Here is a 23,680-nt window from a genome sequence, read left to right as displayed (position 1 = left end):
GATACCACCGAATTCTCTATTCGTATGGGCAGCCCTGGGCACCCTTGGGCCAGCAGCGAGCCCTGTCCACGTGCAGAGGAGGGACTAGGGTGGGTCTTAAGGTCCTGTGGTTCCTCTGGTCAGGCCCAAATTTATCCCTCCCCACCCAGCCCCGGGTCTTAGACGGGCTCTCACTAAGAACCGCCGCTAGACGCCCCCCTCGCAGGAGCCAGCCCCCCTCGGAGCAGCCAGCCCCCCTCGCAGCCGCCGCGAAGACCCGGAGAAGTGGAATCCACTTTGAAACTCTGTGCGGCGCGAGGGCCAGCGCTGGGCATGCTCAGTTGGCGCGGCGCGTCTGGCTGCTGCTGGCTCTGCGCTGGCCCCGCGCGGAGGGCTCCGGGGCTGGCGCGGGAGTCCACCCCGCCTTCTCCGCGGCGGCTGCGGGCTTCCAGAAGGCCGAGCAGCAGCCGCCGCCGAGCGCCTCGCCCCTGCCCTGCTCCGCCCCCCTCCTAGCCGCCTCCTACTCATCCTCCCTCTCGCCCTCTCTTCGGGAGGCGAAGCTGGTGCTGGCTTCTGTCGGCGCCACAGACCTCTGCGAGCCCAGCCAGGACCTGAGAATGAAACCCGGAGACCAGAGGACCCTTGGCGGTGGCTCTTTCTAATAACACTTTGCCTGAAGTGGGGTCGTGGTGGAGTTCCCCCTCCACCGCTCAATGCAAGCACTATGCGGACAGCAGTCTGCCTCCCTGCGCTGTGCCTGCTTCTTAATCTTCACGCTGCAGGTAAGGGGTGGCGGGGCGTAGAGCTGGAGCTGTGTATGAGATGGGAAACTGCACATGCTTGAGGACTCTAGGAAAAGCTTGCCTCGCCGAGAAAGCTGTAGAAAGGCAAAGCAGGACAGTACTGACAGGCAAGGGGTGAGGGAGTTGTGCACCTGTTGGAAGACTGAGGCGGAAAACTTAAGCTAAAATCAGCCCTCGATTTTTCCTTACCTGGTACGAATCGTAGTGAACATTTTGAATATGAACACAGGTTTGCTTCCCCTCCATCTAGACTCCCTCCCTAATCCTGTCTCTAGGCTATGCACTTGACTGCCAATTTTTCAGGAGACAGACAAGACATCCTGCTGAATGTAACCTTTTCTACTGCAGCGGCTACATCCTAAGGTCCCTGGGCTTAGCGAGAGCTCGCAGGGATGCATTGGCTGTAACCTGAAGGACCACATCTCCGCCCAAAAGATCGAAATACATGGTTCACGTTAATGATGCCGCTCCAGGCTCCTTTGGCCCCTGCTCTTGTCACTCGAATTTTCTAAGCCAATAAGAAGAAGGAAAGGTTTAAAATAGGGCCCCCTCTTCTCTTTCAGCATCATGGTCAGCGTCCGAGGGCACCAAACAAAAACCCAATCACAGTTTCAAGGCTGACAACCCCAGGGTAGGCACTGTCCCTGGGACAGATTTGGGGAGGACCGGCCAAGAGTGACAGTGAGACTGCGCCCAAATATAAACATATTTGACATCAGAACCAATATTAGATTTCATATGGGAGCAAACCTTAGAGGGTACCTGGGGAATTTTATATGCAATGCCACTACAGATCCTGCTTTTTGGATACATGCAGTCTGTGTAATGCAAGGACTTGCTGGACTGAATCCTTTATCATTTTTACACACACATGTACCAAAATAGAATATGGCAGAGAGATTTTTGGGCACCCTACTGCGACAGCAGTTGTCCATGCAGTAGTCCTGTAGCAACCAAAGACTAGATATTTTCCCCGAGTTCTCTTGTCACCCAATCACACATACTCATTCATTCCTTCGCCTAACATTTATTGAGCATGTATTATATCCCAGGGGTAATGAATAAAAATAATGGCTGCAAAATCACAATTCTTGTGGTATCTTTTAAAAAGAGTGGGTGAGTTCCTTTCCTATGTGTGCAATAATGCAAGTAAAATATGGTACTTCCTCATTTCTAGCTTGCGCTTTTTTAATGTATTGTGAACCTCTTCAACAAGTAATACACGAGAATATTAAGGCTATAGTTAAGTACACATGTTAATTGTTATAATTATGATGTTTTATTGAGAAATTTTCAATAGTTCTTTGGCACCTTTTAAAAACTAGCAAATAGCTTTGACTTGGTCATTAACTTATTTGCAAACAGCTGTACTGCATCATTTTATTACTACATACAGTTGTTTAATGTTGAAATTTGGGATGAAAATATGCACATTGGGTTGAGTTTTATTTACATTATTATGTTTAATGACAGCACTGATACAAACATCCATTGCCAAAAAAATTTTTTTTAAAGAAAAAGCCTCAGTTCTTACCAAGTTTAAGAATGATTTAGCTGATCTATCAAAAATGTCAGTGTAGTCATTCTTGAAAACTAATATATAAGAAATTCTAAAGATTACACTTAATGTATCTTGAGCAATTATAGCTTCAAAGTTATAAATAAACTTCAATCTAGGCAGGTGGAAAACATTTCTCAATTTATTGTAGGTGAACATTTGGGATGAGGAAAGTAGAGGATTTTGTTGATCAAAGGGGAAACCTAGAAGTCTCTAGCCCTAGATTATACCTGGAGCTCTGCCAAAGGGTGTATTACCAGAGACAAGCCTGTCCACCTCTACTTTGACTTCTTAAGTTGAAAAAAAAAATATTCAACCAATTTGAAATTGATAAGGCAATGCATTGTTGGGCTATCATTTTCATATTTCAATTGCAAGATGCTATATAGAAATTAATTGTATTCATATTTAATATAGTGCTTTTGATAGGTGTTTTTTCACAGCAGATTGCAAGTTTAATAGTGTAGCTGTCTTGCCAGTTTCATTTTGAATGCATTTTAATTTTAAACAGCAATTTGTGGGTCACAAGCTGTCATCAGATTAAAATTCATCACAGTTATCTAATAACATTATTAGGACTTTCATTGGAACTGAAACACATATTTTTTGATCTAAGCTCCTGTAGATTTGAGTAATATGAAAGCGAATGGGTGGGAGGACAAAGAGCAAGAAGTCATTGATTACTTGTTGAGTGAGTTTGTTTCTTTTACAGAATGCTTTCCTCTCAGGATAGAAGTGAGGCTTATAAAGGAGGGAAAAGAATTCTCTTTTTTCGCCCTCTTTACTGAAAAGCTAACTGGTCCATTTTGGTTATGCCCTGGGTGCCAACAGCTACTTCATGCTGGTGGAACTGATAACATATTAGAACCGTTTAGGGATGGGAGAAATTGGCTGACAGGATGTGAGTGCTCTACTCAGGCAACAAGGAACTGTTGCCTTCCAGATAATCATTCCCCTAATGATGGTAGCCAACTGTTTTCAACTTGAGTGCCATCTCCAATTATTTGGTCATGATTACCTAAGACACTATGCAAAATAATAAGCAAGCAAGAAAATAATAAATAAATAAATAAATAAATAAATAAATAAATAAATAAATAAATTCTGACCAACCCTGAGTTTTAACTGGCTTAATAGGGAAAAGTACTGTGGTCTCTTTGTAGTGTCCGTGGGAACAAAAAGATGATGAGAGGTACAATACTGTGTAATTAACATCTTTAGGTAAAATAATTCTAATAAATTACTGAGCATAGAGCTTGTTAAATAACTCAGTTTCAACTCTTTCTATGGCAACTCACTTTCCTAGATCTCCCTAACAAAGAAAGTTGTAGTTATTGTCTATCCAACTGCTTACTATTCGGGTAAAAAAACTAAGATCCAGTAAATGGTAGACAGTATTTACTTTAAATAGTAAATTTAACTATTTAACAGTTATGCCAGTTAACAGCACAGTTAAGATGAAAATGCATGTGTTCAGACCTGTGACTGTATATTGTATGAAATCATACAGTAGGAAAGGCCACCATTGAGTTAGTGGCCACCATTGAGTTAAGGCCACCATTGAGTTAGTCAAATCCTTTTTACCTAGCTGTACTCATTCTTTACTCCTTCTATGAACCAATGTAATACATAAACTCCAGTTGAAAAGACTACTTCAGGAATATCCAAGAAAGTGTGCCCCAATAACATGGATGGTACCCCAAGATTTACACAAAGCTTATTTTTTCCTTGTCTTTTCTCTTTCTTTGCCCAAAAACCTATGTTCTGTTTCAGGAGATGATATTTATTGAGTAGTGTTTTACTTACAAAGGAGTGAAGGTCTTGGGCTGTTAAAAATTCTCATGTGAAAGCTTTATTGTTTCTAGTGAATGTTTTGCTAAAAACAACAACAACAACAACAACAACAACAAAACAGAACGTGATTTCAATGCATTTCTCTCTCTAAGCTCTGGTAAAGGTTCTTTCAAACGTTCATGTTGTTCTTACTCTTGAGCATTCTGGACAGCACCGAAGACTGCCTTGGATGTATCTTCTGAAGATACAGCTTCACTCTCAGAGAAATGCACAGTCAATTTCTCTAGTCTTTGAGAAAGAAAGATTCCTATGGTGAGACCAGGAGGATCAGGGAAATCATTTGCAAAGGCACCACCTTCAAAAGAAAGGGTAGATTGATAGGAAAATAATACATTATTCTTTAAGATTTTAAAATGTCTTTTCTCAATGAACTCCAGAATTTGTTTTTTCTGTTCAAAATTGCTCAACACAACCCTTACAATGGCCCAGGTTCTACCATATTCTCTTCTCCCATTATCTCCTTGATATCATCTCTCACTACTGTCCTCTTTTTTGTCTGTCTTCAGCCACATTGGTCTCCTTGCTGTTCCAAGAAGATGCCAGGCACTAGCCCACCTCATTTGTTTTGCATTTTTCTTTGCCTGAAACACTCTTTCCACGAGTATCTCTGGCTTAATCCCTTCATTTTAGCCTTCTACTCAAATGTTACTTTCTCAGGAAGGCCCTCACTAACTATCCTATTTAATATTTATTTCATCTTCTCCCCCCAAAAAACTTCAATACCCTTTCCTGCTTTACTTTTTTCCCCAGAGGTTTTTCACCAGTTTCCATATCATATATTTAACTTATTTGTTTTGTTTACTGTGATTCCTCCTTTCCCCTTTGAAATGTAAGCTCCTTAAAGACAAAGATATTTGTCTGTTTTGTTTACTGCTGTATTTATTGCAGTTCCTGCCCAGCCTAGCACCTGGGGGCGGTGCCTGGCATAAAAGCTACTAAAGACTTAAATTATATTGAATAAATAGAAACAACACAGTGATATTTTTGGTCTCTCTCTTTTGCATTTAACTGCTTCTTGGCACCCATGCAAGACACGCTTAGTCAACTTAGCCCCTTCTAGAACGGACTTCAACAGAGCTCATTTTATCCAACACTCAGGTTTCTCCCTAGGACCTCACATGCCCAGGGGACATACTACCTCAAACAGACTTTTCCAGCATTGTGAACTTAAGAACAATATGGATGGGCTTGCAAGAGACCAGAACTGCACATCAACTCCTTCAAATTGATTACCAGATGCTATGCAGCTCAAATGCCTTGCTGGTTCCGCTATATTTTCACTTCTTAGTGAAATGCCTTGTACATACATGTAGGAATGGCTATTGTGATACAAAAGGATTCATATAGCTAATTTATAAACAAGATTTAAAGCACTTGGACAAACCTGTCTACTTCTTTGGCACATCAGAGGCATATATATATGTATACTGAACATCACACACTCCTAACACCTTGAAGATTGCGTATTTTATTGGAGATCATACCCTGACTAGTGCCTTATAAAGATTCTGGAATGCATTATCCACATTTATCATTCTCTTTTTTGTTTCTCATCTGTTTCTCTACCAACTCCAATCCTCATCTTATTGTCCCATTTATGATATGTTGAACATAATTAAGTTATCTTCTTCTTACCAATGAATATTTACATCATTTATCTAATTTTATCTCTTTCTGAATTTGAGAATTCTCCCCACTGATTTCCATTGGATAGCCACTACTTTCTAGCTTCCCTCTTATCTCTCAAGCCATTCCTCAGTTTCTACTTTTAGGTCTTCCTCTGAGTAGTATTTAATGGTTAGCACTTTCTAGAATTTATGTGTCTGCTTTTATTTCCCTCTCTGTACAATATCCCTGGATGATTATATTCAGATCTACATATCAAAAATTCCTAAATCCATATTTTAATTTCACATATTTCTCCTGAATCTCAGTCATGTAGTTATAATTACCTAGGAGTCACGGGATATCCCACAAACACCTTATATTTATCTATTAGCACTCAGTGCTTCCCATCACAATTGCTCTTATTTCTGTATTTCGTATCATTGTGAATAACACCAAGATCCCCCATGATCACCCAAGCCGGAAATTAATAACTCATCCTGTGCCCTCCCTCCTTTACTGTGTTCATCTGAAAGGTCACCAAGTCTTCTCCACTCTCCATGTTCACATCACTGCCTTGGGGTAGGTCCTTATTTCTCATATAGTATCTTACAATACAATCCTCTTATCACATCCATCCCTCATAATAATGTCAGAGGTAAAACTTGAAAAAAAAGCATATCTGATCATGTTCTCCCCTTGTTCAATTCTTTAATACAGCTATTTTCTTTTCTTTTAAAATAAAACCCAAATTCATTAGCAGGGCAAAGTCTTCCACCCTCAGGTCTTGGCTAATTCCATTCTTATTTCCTGTCATGACGGCCATCTTTGCACACTATTATCACACTAAGACCAAATTTCTTTTGGTTTGCCTTGCCTCTCATACTTTTCACATGTTGGTCCATTTATCTTAAATACCCATCTCTGCTTCTTTTTCTAGACAACTCTTCCTCCCATTTCAAATCTTCATCAGGCATTGCCTACTTTGAGAATCCTTCCTTTGATATCCCACATCGTTCAAGTAACTTTCCTGGGTTTTCCTTTGGGGCCCTGTATATTCTTCTGTTATTGTACTTAGCCTGTATATTGAAGCTTTTTGAGGATAATAATGGAATTGTAGCTTCTATACCATTTCCTAGAACTTGTTGCCTAGTATGCCATCAGTGAATGTCCAATGAATGAATAAACGCATTCAGGATGTATTAGGCAAAATATATTATAATAAATTAAATTAAAGAGATTACATCTTATCTTCATAACTGTGAAGAGTAGAATTGATTTTACTATTGTTCCCTCAATCCAATTTACATTGATTAGTTACAAAGAAATGAAATGGGACAGAAAAGCTTTCATTTAAACATAGTTTGTAGGATAAGTTTGTGCACCCTGGGCATGATGATAGTTGTAGTGGAGTTGTGTGTTGAACTCCTCCTAGTTAGACATTCCTAAATGAGTTTCTTATACTACTTCAGGATGGGAATGAGATGAATGTCTTTATTTTAAATAGATCAAGGAATTAGATAAGACACATAGCGTGAGAGTTATGAACTAAGGAATAGATCCAGAACTCCTAATTTTGATTACTGATTGGTTATCATCTATATTGCAATAACAAATATGAGCCACTTAACACATTCAAAATCAAGCGGAAGTGTGAGTTAGTGGGTTCAATATATCAAGACCCCAAATAATCCAATCTTCCGCTGCTCTCTCAAACAAAAAACAAACCATCACAGAAAATTTAGGAGTATTTGAATGGCTGTGTACATTTTCTTTCTCTCTTTTAATGTGTAGCCAAAGTGTTTATGGAACCATAAAATTTTTGGATACCATACATTTTTTTCATATGGAAAAATGCTACACCTAAAGGGAGACATGCTTATATCTGAAGAATGGAGACTAGTTTATGAATTGTAAAAAGTCACTTTTTATAAAATGATGGCTCACACATCAAAACCCATGTATTTCCATTAGTACTAATGATAATATAGATGTCATATTTTATGGTAAGTTTATTGCTGAATCTTTTAAAAACTGTTTACAAAGTCAAATTTAAAAGGTAGAGAAAACCATTTTTTCCCTTTAAAAGAGGATTTTGAAAGATCCTACTTGGCCCATGAATGCATTCTTCATTTTCAAAGCACTTACAAATGCTGACACATTTAGAGTAACGTTGATATTTCCCAGCATAAAGGATTTTAATAGCTTTGAAAAAATATTTAATGGCAAATTATTATTTTAAGATCAAATTTCCGAATGCTTTTTCCCCAGATAACATCTCTGCAAAGTGTCTGCTATTGCAATGATATTTGCCACAGAGTGACAATTAGCAAATTTATATTATGAACGTTATTAGCACTTTCCATTTAAATAATTTTTTACTCGTAATGGCTATCAAGACTGTCCTCATAATCAAATCTCATTTGATTTTGGGGCGCCTGGGTGGCGCAGTCGGTTAAGCGTCCGACTTCAGCCAGGTCACGATCTCACGGTCCGTGAGTTCGAGCCCCGCGTCAGGCTCTGGGCTGATGGCTCAGAGCCTGGAGCCTGTTTCCGATTCTGTGTCTCCCTCTCTCTCTGTCCCTCCCCCGTTCATGCTCTGTCTCTCTCTGTCCCACAAATAAATAAAAAAACGTTGAAAAAAAAATTAAAAAAAAAAAAAATCTCATTTGATTTCAATTTATTAAGATGTTCGTGTCCATTAAAATTGCAGCCGCATGGACAAAAAACAAAGCAAAACTAATAGTTCACATGATGCAGCAATGTATCTGTATCTGTATTAAACGTAGATCAATATGTTTAATTATACCGAAGCAAATGCCAAGTTCAGTGAGGACATGAATCATTTTATTCCTAGTTCAGACCTGAAGCAATGTCCACGTCCTCATTTAAATGTGCACAATGGATTAAGGCAGCCTTAACTACTGATCCTTGGAAAAGAGCACAAAATGAACACAGAATAAGAGTGTCTCACCAGCCTATACAGCAACATGTACAGAGCAAGACTCTACTGCTCTTCTTTCACTATAGTAACGCCCCAACTCCTGATGGACCCTGGAGGGGAGATCAAGCACTATGCATAACTGTACAGAGCCAACTCCAATCACTGGGTTACTGGGAAAGATGCTCCATACAAAGAATGCTGTACATAATATGGTGAGTTAGCTTGAAAGCCCATCAATCCACTAACATGTGGTGTGGTTTTAAATTATATGCAACTTACTTGCTTTGCCTTGTTGATTCAAGACAGTATTTTTATTCTCCCTGGAAGAAAATAAAATAGCTTAAAAAGAGAAGTAAAGAGAAAATTAAAATAAAGGGGAAAATGCCATATTTTTAGATAACCTTTAACAGAATACCATAGTAGTTAAGAGCATGATATTGTGATCGGGTTCAAATCCACACATGATCACTTTCTAGCTCTGTAACTTAGGGCAAGTTACTTAATCTTTCTAAGTCTCAATTTCCTTTTTTTAAAATGGAGGTTATATATTATACAACTGTACAGTTGTGTATTAAATAGGATATTGTATGCTAACTACACTTAGTAAGTGCCATTTAAGTGCCAAGTATTATTTGATTAGGGGTAGGAGAGGTCGGGTGACAAATGATTAACTGGTATCTTGGAGCACTTTCTACTCCAGGTAAGAATAGTTGTTAATTGCGTGGTCCTCCCCTAGTAGAGGTTTATTTTTCAAAGAATTATGACAGAGCAGTGCCTTAGACCAGTGATATTAATTTCAAATGATGGAGGAAGGGACTAAGACAGAATGGAATGGAAGTGTTGACTTAAGGGCCTACCAAGCGTCTCCAAATCTCTATCTAACTGTAGGCAGGGGGTACCAGGCAGGGGTCTCTTCAAGTGGCCACTGGACCTTGTTCTTCACCCTCCTCCTGCCCCAATATCCAGACATTTACATCTCTGTAATATCATTACTATGGCAATATTTTAATTTTCTAATGTTCATTTTGTTTGTTCTAATGTTCATTTTGCTATGTTTTAATATAATTCTTAATCTACTGCGAGAATTATTCTTAAAACAGACATGTATTTTCTTCTTTGTCTTGCTATTGGATCCCACCTTTCAAATTATCTGGAGGACTCTACTATAAAAATGATGGAAATAATTTATAATCTCTATAACTATTTGTAAATAATATTTTAGCTGTTTGCATAACAATAACTGAAGTATAAAAGTTAGATTTTACAAATGCACTGCTTCATTACTCAGTAAGTACATGTGGAACTCAATTCCTATGATTTCTTCAGAGAGTAGTATTTCTCAGCTTTCCAGCCACATGATCATTTTTCTGTACTTCTGAATTTCCCCAGAAGGCATATCTTGATGAAGTTCTTTTAATGGCTGTGTAGGATTTAAGAGATAGTAGCATTTACTCTTGTCGACCTCTCCTGCAAATATCCTTCAGCTCAGTTCTTCAGGAATGGGGGCTGGGGCGGTGGGGGCTTCTGACTGCATTTGTCTGAACTGACATAAATCTCACTTTCTCCAGCAGAGTCTGAGGCCAGTGGTCTTAACCCCATTGCTTCCTTGTGACTTATGTCTAGTCACATTGTCCCAAAGGGCACTGTCCTAACTGTATTATGCTGTACTCTAACATGCATTTATCAGATGAAAAATAACTCTATTAAAGCTGGGCAGAAATCAAGAAACGTGAAACTCGTTCATTGTAATTTTGCCACCGGCACATAGCACACAGTGGATTTTTCCTGAAATGACAGTCAGTCCTGCGACTCCCAAATAGAGTTGGTTATTGTGCAGCTCAACTTTGGGTGGATAAGATAAAGAGGAAGAAGTAAGTAGTTACAGCGGGTTGGAAGTAGGAGCAGGAACTACATCTTCTAATGGAATATTTCAAGAAATATGAAGGAGTGTTTATATCAAAGAACACACAGAAAAAGTTTACAAGATGCCTTAATTAAAATCATTAGGATTCAGGTTCTCTCCTACATAGAGAAGAATAGAGCCAGCTCTATGAAATAGACTAATTACTTTGGTATTTAAAAAAATATATAGATATACCAGACACATCACTGGTCAAACATGTGAAACATTTAAATAGTCTTTTAGAGAATGACATAGCACCTCCTCATGGGATTATGTTTTCACATCGTAGAAACCCGTGCTTAGACCAGATTTTAGGAAGACCATTCCTGGAAAGAAGTGTTCCTTCAGTGACAAGCTCATCCAAGCCTTCTGTTTAACAGGGGCCATAATGGTTTATAATTTTTATAAATTCCATAGTTATCTTGTAGAAACTCTCATTTTATTATTTTTATTTTTTTTACTTTTTATTACATAATTGCTCATTTGAAGATGAACCTTTTTTTTTTTTTTTTTTTTTTTTGGTCAAATTTGTTGTCTGCTGTCAGGCTACAAAACCAAATAAATGTGGTACATATAAATACATACATACATGTATGTTGTTAGAATGTAACTAAGACACACAAACTGAATTTTATAAAACTGACTTTATAGATAGACAGGGCCATATGTACTCTTTCAAAACACTGGTGTAACTTTCCATGAAAACACTGGTAGGAGTGATCATATGTTAAAGCTGGGAGGTTATCCTAAAAGACATCAGCTGGCACATCTGGGGGGCACTGCAGTGTTCATCAGGAAGAGCCAGGGTTATTATGGTGGGTCCTTGTAACTGGAGATCAGTACTGTAGTGACATCTTGGGTTAACCATTACCAATAGAATTGCAGAACAGCTGAGAGAATAGTTTAAATGTTAGCCTCCTTACATCCAAGGATATCATTTCCAGAAATCACTGCTCCTATAAGTTGCCAGAGGCTCTTTTATTGTACTTGGTCTATTGATCTAATTGATTAGACCCAGAGAGAAGTAGTTGTCAGTCATAGTACACATCAGACATTTGGAAAAGAACAGTGGCAACGGTGTATGACACACTGAATGGTTGGAAAAAAAACTTGAACTAAGTGAAAAACAGCCTTTTGAGTCTGATACATGAATGTTGGTGATTTGCATATAATTTTGTTCTTTCTGGAAAAAATCGAAATCATGGGAAAACATAAACTGAAACTTGACTACAGTCTGGACATTTATTGTCTTAAATTTAAAATAAATGTAAAAAAATCACAAATTTCAGAGGATACAAAGTAATACATTATAAAGGATCACTATCCGTATCTTGTATATACATAAGTTGCATTCTTTAAGGGAGGGTTTTGAAGATGTCCCAAGAGGATATATGGAGGAAAGCAAATTTCATTAAGGGGAACTGGAGGCTAACAGCAATCTTAGCTATCTTAGATGAAGCAAAAACATAACAGTAATATAATTCATTACATCAGAAAAAATTAAAAAAGTGAGTATAACTGTAAAGCTTTAAGTGTAACCTTTTTTATTTTACTTATGGAAAGTAAGTGTACTTCTTTATTGTACATATGGAAAAACTTATCTCTTGAGAAAAAAGTCAGAATCATGCAAGATCCAATTGAGTTGGGGCTTCTCTTTTACTGAAGTACAGTGCATTCTAATCTAGTCATAGATATACCAGAAGCATTTTCATTCTCTGAGGAGAAGACTGAGGCTCAGCTGTGAGGAGACTTGTTCAGGCTTACATAGATGGGGGTAGGGGTGTTGCAACTAGAATCTAGGTCCCTTACCTCCTGGTCCATTGCTTTTTTAAGAAGTATGTTTCTTTCCTTTCTGGCTATCATTAATAGGCATCTTCTATATAGACTTTCATTGGTACTCCTGTGTATTTTTAACATTTTCCTGAGAGGCGTTTACAAATCAGATGAGAGCCTCATCTTTTCTCGTGTAGAAATTCCCAAGGGACTTCCCTGATGCTATCCATTTATATCTACTTTCTAGAAAGGAAAGTGCTGGCAGTGCTTTAAAAACAATGGTTATCATTTCACAAAATGATCAGAGAACCAAGTTTCCCTTTTTTGATTGTTCACTTTTTCGGGTCTCTGAGAGAATGCTGCTTCATCCTTTTGTTCCTTTCACAGGTTACTGATTGACCCTTGCTGCTTTGAGGATTTATTCTGAGATGGTGCACGCAAGGCCATTCTACCTGGTGCATCTAAGAGTTACCAACCCTGAATCTGAAATAATGGATCATAACATACTCTAACTTAACATTGTCATTTTATCCATTGTTCTTTTAAAAATTTTTTTTAATGTTTATTTTTAAGAGAGATAGAGCACAAGTGGGGGGAGGAGCAGAGACAGAGGGAGACACAGAATCCGAAGCAGGGTCCAGGCCCTGAGCAATCAGTACAGAGCCCAACGCGGGGCTCGAACTCACAAGCCGTGAGATCATGACCTGAGCCGAAGTCGGACACTCAACCGACTGAGCCACCCAGGCGCCCCTATCCATTGCTCTTTGTTAAAGATGTCTTTAGAGATTACCAAGGTCCTATACAAAGTGAAATTTAAATCACGGAATTTTATGACCATCAAAACTGGCTATTTGCACATAAATGCTGCTTCTGTGATCAAACTACTTATATTTTAAATGCAGATGAGTATCTTTGAAAAGCTGTTTGCTAAACATTCTGTGAGACACTCTATCCCTTAGGGGCCTGAGACAGTTACCACTGAATTCTCAGTGAAGATGAGGAATCCTACTACATATCTCAGATCTCAGATCAACTTTATCTCAAGAACTGTTTCAATCTTTCTCCATTTTTCTGAAATGTAACTATCTTTCCTCCTTTGTCCTCTCGCTTATGAGATGGCGTCACTTCTACACAGAGAAAATAGAAACCATCAGAAGATAACTTGCTCATTTTCTGCCACCAGATCCCGTAACATCCCAGCATTGCAATTTGCTTCATCAAAGTCAGCAGGAGAGAGTCTCCTAGCAACACAGAAGTGACATCTTTTTTACCTAATCAAGAAAGTAATATCCCATCACCTTTGCCATTATCTGTTGGTTAAGAGTAAGTCTAAAGTGAGATCCAGTATTAGAGTCGTAAAAGGAAACAGAAAAGTATGGAACAGGGGTGCCTGGTGGCTCCGTTGGTTTAATGTCCGAATTCATCTCAAGTCATGATCTCACGGTTTGTGGGTCTAAGCCTCGCATCGGTGTCTGTGCTGACAGCTGGTAGACTGAAAGTCCCATGTGAGAAACAAGAGGATGAATCCAGTATACAGGAGATGGACTGACCAGGAGAAAGAGCAAGGCACCTCATTCTCTGACATGGTAGTATGATTACTCCCCATAACAGGTGCAATTAAAGGTAGAGGAGAGGGCAGTTACAAAACTTATCTATTGTTTTCTCTTACATTTGAAACAAATGGCAAAGAGCTCTGTCTCATGGTGAAGAAGCAGGGCCAGGATGAAAGGGATGAAAGTTAAAGAGTGAAGAAGTTGAAGAATCAAATGTGTGCAACTTTGAGGTGTCAAAACTCTAATTGTTAATAGATGAAAAAGAACCAAATAGTTAGCTCCTGTATTTTCTCATAATATATTCCCATTTCAAATTCTTAATCTTCAAACTTGTTTATAATCCACATTTCAGAAGTCAACTGTACTGAAAGTATAATGAAAACGAAGACAGTGTATCCTTTTAAAGTAGACTATGAAGTACAAACTCCATCTCCTTCAAAATTTCCATTTTTCCTCTTTTGTAAGGGGTGGTGTACTGGAATCAACTGGGTCACTGTAATCCTGCATGTCAAAAAAGTATTATCTTAGTAAAATAAGATAGGTGTTCTCAATAAAGTTGGCATCAATTACTCCCCAAATAACATGTCCTTATAAAGCTTCAGAATCCAAAATGCCTTGGTGCTCCAAAAACAAAAGAATATTTGATGAGACAAAATTACCATTTATAAATATCTCAATAATCAGGAAAAGAGCTGCCATTATTTACAGGTTATAGTGAATTATTTTGTTGCTGCCTTTTTTTAAATTTAAAGTTTTATTTAAAGTAATATTTAAAGCTGTTATTATAGAAAAGCTAAAATGGACAGACTTTATTTCCATCATAAATGGGAAGGAGGAATTCAAAGTGATAATTTCTAATACGCTGCCTATAAACCTAATCCTATATTGAACAACCCAATATGGAATATCGCATTTTTCAATATGTACTGTTTTCCTGGTAACACTGTGAATTTTAAAAGCATACCAAGAGACCACATATGAATTATTTAAATTGAACAGTGCTATATAACAAACTTAAATAAGGAACAACATGCAAATGCTCAATATTTCAAGTGATTAAATAAATGAATGGAGTAAAATTTTGCTGTACAAATACCTTTTAATCATATAATAATTTTGAGGGTGTAAACCAAAAACAGTGTAATAAAAAAACATTTAGGATTTTTCTCCCTGTGTTATTTTGAGAAAAAAACTAGCCAAGAAAATGATGTATACTTAAAATGTATTTACACGTATGAATCGAAGTTAAGGTGGCTGACACCTTAACTCTGTGGAAGGGACACCACTCTGATATGAGCACCCTAATGACGTAGAGGGAGTGGGGGAGAGAAGAGAGGATGGTGTAGGCACTGAAGGCAGTGGGAAGGTGGGCTGGAGAACCCCACAGAAGTAAAAAAAAAAAAGGGGGGGATTAAGCAGGTGATACAAACTGCTATTAGGAGCTGCAATTCTAATCCAAGAACAAATTTAGAAAGATATGTGAATCCAGAGATGGTCAAGATTTCAGTCAACAAAAACTAACCTTATTAAATACCATAAAAATGCCATAAAAATTTGTAAATGCCATCTTATTCACTCATTTATCAAAAGCTATAAAATCACATATAATCTGAAATTGTTTCTATTTATAAAATTTAAATGCCACTTATAGTTCCTAAATCAGTTTACGTAATATTTAAATATAAACACTGTATTACATATGATTTTATGTGATATTCCCAAACTCACATTTGATGTTTAGTATGTATAATACTCCCAAGACTCTCCAGCCTCCCTACATTCAGATATTGTATTTAATGACAAGAATATATGACACAGACCAGCAACAGCAAGCAACATCAAATAAAAATAAGCTTCGCAAATGTTGCTAGATTAATGCTCCAATCTCTAAAAATTAGTATTTAATATCACCATCATCCATCTCCCTCACTTCATCTACAACACATCTTTCTATTCCAGGACACCATTTTATTTTTTCCCCCTTAAAACTGTTTTTTACATTTTTTTATTTAGAGAGAGCACATGCATGTCCACATACACACACACACACACACACACACACACACACACACACACACATACACGAGTGGGGGAGGTGCAGAGGGAGAGGGGCTGAGAAAGAGAATCTTAAGCAGGCTCCACACACAGCATGGAGCCCGATGCAGGGCTCGATCCCACAGCCCTGGGATCATGACCTGAGCTGAAATCGAGAGTCAGATGCTCAACCAACTGAGCCACTCAGGTGCCCCTAAAAAATCTTTTTTATATGAATATAATAGACACACGATGTTACATTAGTTTCACATGTACAATGCTCACCATAAGTGAAGCTACACTTACCACACATTATTACGTTATTAAAACATTGTTGACTATATTCTCTATGATGTGCTTTTTATTCCCATGCCTTTCTGACTTATTTCACTGAATATAATACCCTCTGGGTCTCATCCATGTTGTCTCAAATGGCAAGATCACATCCTTTTTTATGTGTAATATTCCATTTATGTATATTTGTGTATATTAAAAAATATAATATATATATGTATATGTATATAAAAAATATCTTCTTTATCCATTTGTCTATTGATGGACACTAGGTTGTTTCCATATCTTGACTATTGTAAATGATGCTGCAATAAACAAAGAGGTGCATATAAAAAAAATAAATAAAGTGAGATCCAGCTCACTGTCAATGGGAGGGGATTATTTTAAGGATGTGAATACCAAGTGTGGGTCACAGAGTGCCATCTGAAAAGTCAGTCTACCACAATCTCTTACCTTCTTTTTCACATCTATTCTCTTAATTTCTCTGTGCTGATTTCTGAATTGTCACCTAAATTTTTCCAATTTACTAAATCTCTGTTCAGTGGTGTCTACTCTACTGTATAACCCATACATTGCGTTTCATCAATTACCTTATTTTTTTGTTTCTATGATTTCCGCTTGGAATGAAACATGCTTATTCTCTTTTACTTAAATCCCTTATCTTATTTTCTTCTTTTATCTCTGGGTGTTTTAAATCAACCTATTTTAAAGCCTCATTTATTTTTCTCTTTTATTTACTCTTTCTTAGATGAGAATCTTCCCACTTACTCCATCTTCTGACTGTCTCTCATGCAAGTAGTCTCAGTGTGCTTTGTAATTTTTAAAATCTACGAATGTTCTTCAGTGGGATTTATCTTCCATGGTAACACGTGGAAGTTGCATTTATATACTTATTTCTAGAGACATCACTATGAGAGTGATTTTTCAGTGCCTATAATACATACAAGTTCAGAAACATTTCCTTAAGTTTTTCTCTCTTCCTTGGTTTTTCTCTTATTCTATTACCATTCCTTCTCGCTTGTCTTTGCTGCCTCCTTCAGTCAGTTCCCTGACTCAAAATATTAGAATTCTAGAGTGCTCTGTCCGTAGTCTTTTCTTCATCATCAATATCTGGTCACTTGGCTTTAAATTTTATGTGTATTGGATGAGTCACAAATCCATCTTTCTCTCTCCAACTATGAACTACACACTTAGTTATTAAATTTCTAATTCAGCAGTTTGATATTTAATAGGCATCTCTATCTTAACATTACTGAAATATTTACTTGAGTGTGTTCATAATGCTGAACTGAAGGGGGTAATAGAGAGGTGGCATTTGAAGATAGAGAAGACAGAGCTAGTTCCAGAGACTAGGTCAGTGGGCCTCAGCTTCAGAGTTTGAATGTGAGAAGAATTTAGTTATAAATCCAGATTCCTAGGCTACATCGCCAGAGATTCTGCCATGGCCGTTCTAGGCTGGGATCTAGGACTCTGCATCTGAATATCCCAGGTGATTCTGTTGCGGGAAACTAAGCACAACACTTTGAAAAACTTTTTCCTACCTGATGGTTATAGTGGGACTCCTAATATTATGCTGCCTACTTTGTTCTTGTTACTTAAGGACAGGGCAGGAGTAAGTCTTTTCACATACACAGCTGGACAAGGCTGGGAAATTTTAATTGTGTTACAATTACTCACAAAATTAGATTTTTTAACCTTTCCTTGTAGGCCAGTTTTAGCACAAGGGAGATTTGTTAGACTCACCTATCTTATTTAAGTAAAGTGGCTCTGACAAGGTTTGCTAAGATTGATAGCGTATATAAAGAAAGATTGAACATAATTGTGTAACTTTCTCAGTTCTATATTCATCTCTCATCATAAATCTACATTCTCTGATCTTTTAAGCTGCTTCTTTCTTTCTTATTGAAATTCTCCACTCCCCACTATTTTATCTTTTACTTTCTGAGTCTTCCTAAACCTGTCTTTTTTTGCATGTTAATCTTTATTAACATGCCTATTTCAATGGCGCTATCGTGGCAGGTATAGTTTTCATGCTACTAAACATTATAGAAACCTTTTTTTTGGTAGGAGGGCCAGTCTGTCACGTGAGAAACCCAAATTCATTCAAGCATACAGTATGCCTTTCCCAAAACAAGAGACCATATTTAAAAGAGGAGTATTAAAAAAGCCAACTAAGATAAAAATAGTATGCCCATTTTATTTCTTAACTCCAAGTTGACCACTTCTTTGTTGCATTTCACAATATTAGATTCAGTTCTCATAGAGGGGAGGGAGAAAAGTGTTCACTTTTCAGAAGTATAGAAACTTCCAGGACACTATAATATTATTGAGTAAATTACTTTCAATAAAATTCTAAATGGACGTCTTGTGGTCAGAAAGTCAATATACATCTAAAACATTTTAGCACCAATCTCCATTAATAAAACACTGCAAGAATAATAACATTGAAGTACCCTGTTCTGAATTTCATAATATTATATATGTTCCTAAAGACATTTTCATTTCCAAATCTGAGGATCTCTTATCAGAGAAACAATTATTTCAAGGTCATCACTGCCCAATCATCATCTTTGGAAAATTATGGTAGCTTGATTGCTTTTTAAAAGCTTTTAGTATATTTAGCAAACTCAAGATTGAAGATACAATTGGTATATATTACTATTTCAGAATTCACATGAAATATAATTGTGATTTGAATAATCTGAAAGGCTAAAGTCACTGGTACCCAAAGATGATTCCCAAAGTGTTATGTCATGGAAGAAAGCACTTAAGCCAACTAAAAATAACCTGTCTTTATATCCCTAAGTGAAAGTTGAAAGCATGTTGGTAAGACAGAATTGCTGAAGATGATAGAAATATATGCTGAAGATGATAGAAATATATGCTGGTCACAAAAAGCTTGATGGAGGGCAAAAGCTGTAAAAACTAGCAATTCCTCTACTATAAATATTCAATAAGAATTCTAGGCACCCCAGAACTTTTATAAAAAGAGGTAGGTCATTTTCTAAGGACAGTATTTGTACCACTCATTGTTGCCGTGACCTACCAAAGGAAAATCTGGGTGGCATTACTTGTGATACGTTTACTCTGCTTATCATCTTATATAGAAGATCTTTGCTTTTCTAACTGATGCTTGACCTAGTGATATTCTTTTGGGTCACGTGTACATGTTATCTATTTCTTCCTGTGGCCAATGACAAATAGGAAAAGGAGTTAGACAAGTCAATGGATATTTGCCTAACAGAGAAATAAAGGTGAATGTATCATGGTATCTGGACAGCCATATTACTAAGGAGAGAATGGTTATTGTTACCGAACGAGAAGTTGCTGAGTATATTCAGATTTCTGCCTTCAGCTTAAAATATTCTGCAAGCATTTAAAAAAGATCATACATTGCTAACTATAATACAAGCAAGATAAGTATAAAAAAAGAGTTGTATTAAAGGCTATTGATTAAAGGGAGGAAGGCTTGGATATGACATTAATGGTTATCAAAATCATAACAGATAGGGCATCCAGGAATAGAAACTCAAATGGATGTTAGAACTGGGAGTATAGATAAAGGAGGAAGTTCTGGACTGAAAGATGTGTAAGAATATCTAATAAATAGGACTTTTTCACACTACACCCACTTCTGTCCACCCTAAGTCTCTGAGATGCCTCCAGACCAGCCAAGTGTGTCCTATTTGTGGGATAATGAAGCAGGGGAAAAGGTGGAAACCAACCGATCTAAATTCTTCACAAGTCTTAAAGCTGCCTGAGGACAGGTAATTCTCTTTATCAGATATTTCTACTCATCTCACTGAATAAGGTCTTTGATTTTTGTTTTTTGCTTTCTCACCATTTCAGGGTGCTTTTCCAGAAATAATGATCAAGTGTTGGCAATTCAGCAGAAGAGTGGAAAGCCAGTATTCACTTATCACCATTCACAAGACATTGAGAAGAGCCTGGATATAACTCCACAAAAGATATATAAGCATACCTATCATTCCTCTTCTAAAGCTCAAATAAACAAACGCCACCAAATTGTTAATTCAGCATTTCCGAGACCTGCGTATGACCCATCTCTCAATCTGCTGGCTATGGCTGGTCAAGATCTTGAAGTGGAAAACCTTCCTATCCCTGCAGCAAATGTAATTGTGGTGGTAAGTGTTGTGTTTAACTGATGCTGATGCTGATGCCGATACTTTCCTCTGTGGCTGATGCTTGGAAAAAAAAAATCAATGGTGAATAGTTATCACTGGATCTCAAGGATTATTTACCACTGCGCTTCTCATTCTTTGATATTTCTTTTCTTTTTTGGTACTTGATTATTGTCTCTTGGATGCCTCTTGAATGTAAGCCCATGAAATAGGAAACCTTGTCTGTATCCTCTGTGCACAGCAAGGTGCGTGGTACATAGTAGGCGGTCAATAAATATTTGAGTAAAAAAATGCTTTAGGAAAGCCTTGCAGTTATAGTAGGTAATACTCTGCACTGAGCCTCTGTCTTCTGTGACAATCTGTTCAGCAGACAGGGCTTAGTCTCAGTTTACATAATTAATTAGTACCTACTGAAGATCTTCTAGCCACTTGTCTTAAAATTGTAATGAATGAAGAGACTACTGAAAGGTGGAAGTGTAGTAGAGGGGGAAGGTAGTTTTCTGTCACTGGAATAAATAAGATGGTTTGGGAGTAATTGATGGATAATATTCTTAATATCACTGAAGAGGCATCACCCTTTATTAATCAAGATAATTCAGTGGTTCCATTGCTCATATTTTCAGGGTATGTAGCTCAGGCCAGAGTTCTCCAATTTATGGAAGTATCATAGTTTAAATACATACTTTGAATACAAGTTTGACACCCTGTTTAGACTACAGTCCCTCTTAAGTTTAAAATCACAACAGGAGGATTCACATTAAAACTGCAAGTCAGTAGCTAAATGACTGCTATTGCCTTTTTGCCCCCAAATGTAATCAAATATGTTGACTTTTGAGGCCAAGATCATTGAATGAAGCCATGTTTACATTTTGACAGCCTCTCTATGAACCAAATGTAGTTAAATTTGATAAACTTTTTTCTTTTTCTTTATTTTTTATCTTCTACACATAGGATGCTTTACCTGATCTTGAAAATCAAAGATCCATTCATTGATGTTTTCAACTAGCATACACTGAGTATTTATTATGATCCAGTTGTCATTTGGGGGATCCAGAAAGAAACAGATGAAATGGAATCTCTGGTTTTGCTTGGCAAACGTTTGAGGGGAAATGTCGGTAATTCAGTAAAAAATCATAAATTGAGAACACAAGATGAGCTCTTGTTACAAAATATGTGGGTCACTTGACCTCCTGAGGTACTCGAACAAATTTTATACATTTACATGAGTAACAGATGTTCTGAAGGTGAAAGCCATGTACTGTGTCTATTCGGTGAAGACAAATGATGTTAACGATGTGGCTGTATCTGGATATGCCTGTGTTAATACTAGGGGCTCATGGGAGATATTTCCTCTGGTGACCATCATATTCCCACAGTCATCAACTCTTGAAGTCACTGAATTGCCATTCAAGAGGTTTGTTCTATCTTGTAATGTCATGCACTCTCTAGTTAATTTAATATTATGGAGGATAAAAGACATCAATGAGGAATTCTGGCAGGTCATTTCACTTTTAGCTTATTCGTGGTTTGAAGACTCATGAAGAAGCTGTGCTTTTTCTTCTGAGTGATGATTACATGGAGGCAATAGGCGAATTTGCTGTATTAGCCTCCCCTAACCTCTCGTGATCTAGCCTCTAATCGTGCTGTGGCTTTGGTAGCTTGCAACAATTGCTAGTGTCAGTGTTTCATATAATCTATCGACATTACTTATGCATGTGTGATTTAGTAGGAAAACCAGGGAAGTAGGGTTATTTTAAATAAATCAGTAATGTTCTGCTTACTCAAAAAATAGACGGCCAACACTCCATCAAGTGTTAGCTGGTATGTGTATATATATATATATACATATATATATATACATATATATATTTACATATATAAAACAATATATGTAAACAATATATATTGAGGAATGTTGCAGTGCTAGCAAAGAATTATTTTATGGCTTAATTTATACCAAAATGAGCAGCGTTCATGAGTATGTTTCCTGAATTAGAGAAATTATTGGGTTTTTTTTTCAGCCAGAATAAAAACACCACTGCCAATTTCCAAAAAGTGTATGTAACTTTCAAGACTTCCACTGAGAGGAAGAGATGACTTTTTCTCTTCCTAAATGAGAAATTTAAAAGGGACATGAAGATGTATGTGTCACTCCTCCTTCTCAGATTGTCAGTTGTCTCCACAAAGAATTTCATTAGAGCATTTGTCCACAAATGATTTTTTCCCTTTTTTTCTTTCTTTTTGATCAGGAAAATCTGTAGTTTATTTATTACAAGGAAATAACAACACAATTAGAATGTTTATCCCAAAGAATGCTAATTACATCCCACAAGCTCAACTAAGATGTGGTTATTAGGATTTCTGTACAAATGCAATACAGAGGGAATATGAATGTCCTCAAGGTCAGGGCTGTAGTAGCAGTAAAAAAAAATGGCTTTAAACAAATATGTGCTGGAAATTCCATAGTCCTACATCAGGCAGCAAGCCCCCAACATCAGGAAGGAGAGAACTTAGGGGTATGGATGAAAACGGTAGAGTGGAACCAACTAAAGGCTTTTCTGGTTCAGCAAGGTCCGTATAGGTTGCTGAGTGAAGAATGTTCTAGCCTGGGGAAAATCTGGGAAAACTGGGACTAGAAAGGCTTTGGAATGAATATAAAAGTTGGCACATTATGACTTACTTCATGGAATGGTCTTCATAGGAAGGAAAATAAAAAGGAAGAAAAGGGAGGAGAAAGGCTAAGAAGAGGAGGAAGCAGAGGAGGATGAGAAAGGAAAGTGGAGGGAAGAAGATGGGAAGGGATAAAGGAAAGGAGAAAAGAAGGAGGAGAGGGGCACCTGGATGGCTCAGTCGATTGACTGTTGGACTCTTGGTTTCAGCTCATGTCATGACCTCACGGTTTGTGGGATCGAGCTCCACATAGTTCATCTGTTTGGGATTCTCTCTCTCCCTTTCTCTCTGCCCCTCCCCTGCTCGTGCGCACACACATTCTCTGTCTCTCAAAATAAATAAACATTAAAAAAGAAAGGAAAGAGGAGAAAAGAGAGGATATAGGGACAGTTCTTAGGGCAGAGAGAAGACTTCTGTGAGCACATAAGAAGATGATGGGGGAGTTTCCAGTAGCCTTAGATGGCCTCTGTGAGTTTCCCAGACTCCTAAAGCTTTTTGTCTTGCTCACCACTCACCCAGACCAGCACATAGACATTCTCTTGTTTTATGACACAAACTCTCTTTGAAA

General features: G+C 37.5%; 1 protein-coding gene across 1 annotated transcript in view; it reads left to right on the top strand.

The window, feature by feature from the left end:
• Positions 1-23,680, top strand: part of PTPRR (protein tyrosine phosphatase receptor type R) — a 274,918-nt gene that overhangs the window by 31,115 nt on the left and 220,123 nt on the right. Inside the window, exons 8-9 of the mRNA XM_060656975.3 lie at positions 534-761; positions 20,150-20,445. Coding sequence (XP_060512958.3) covers positions 534-761; positions 20,150-20,445 — 524 coding nt within the window. The remainder of the gene's footprint in view (positions 1-533; positions 762-20,149; positions 20,446-23,680) is intronic.

Source organism: Panthera onca, chromosome B4 (assembly GCF_046562875.1).
Source record: "Panthera onca isolate mPanOnc1 chromosome B4, mPanOnc1 haplotype 2, whole genome shotgun sequence".
Lineage (NCBI taxonomy): Eukaryota > Metazoa > Chordata > Mammalia > Carnivora > Felidae > Panthera > Panthera onca.
This window is presented reverse-complemented; position numbering and strand designations above follow the sequence as displayed.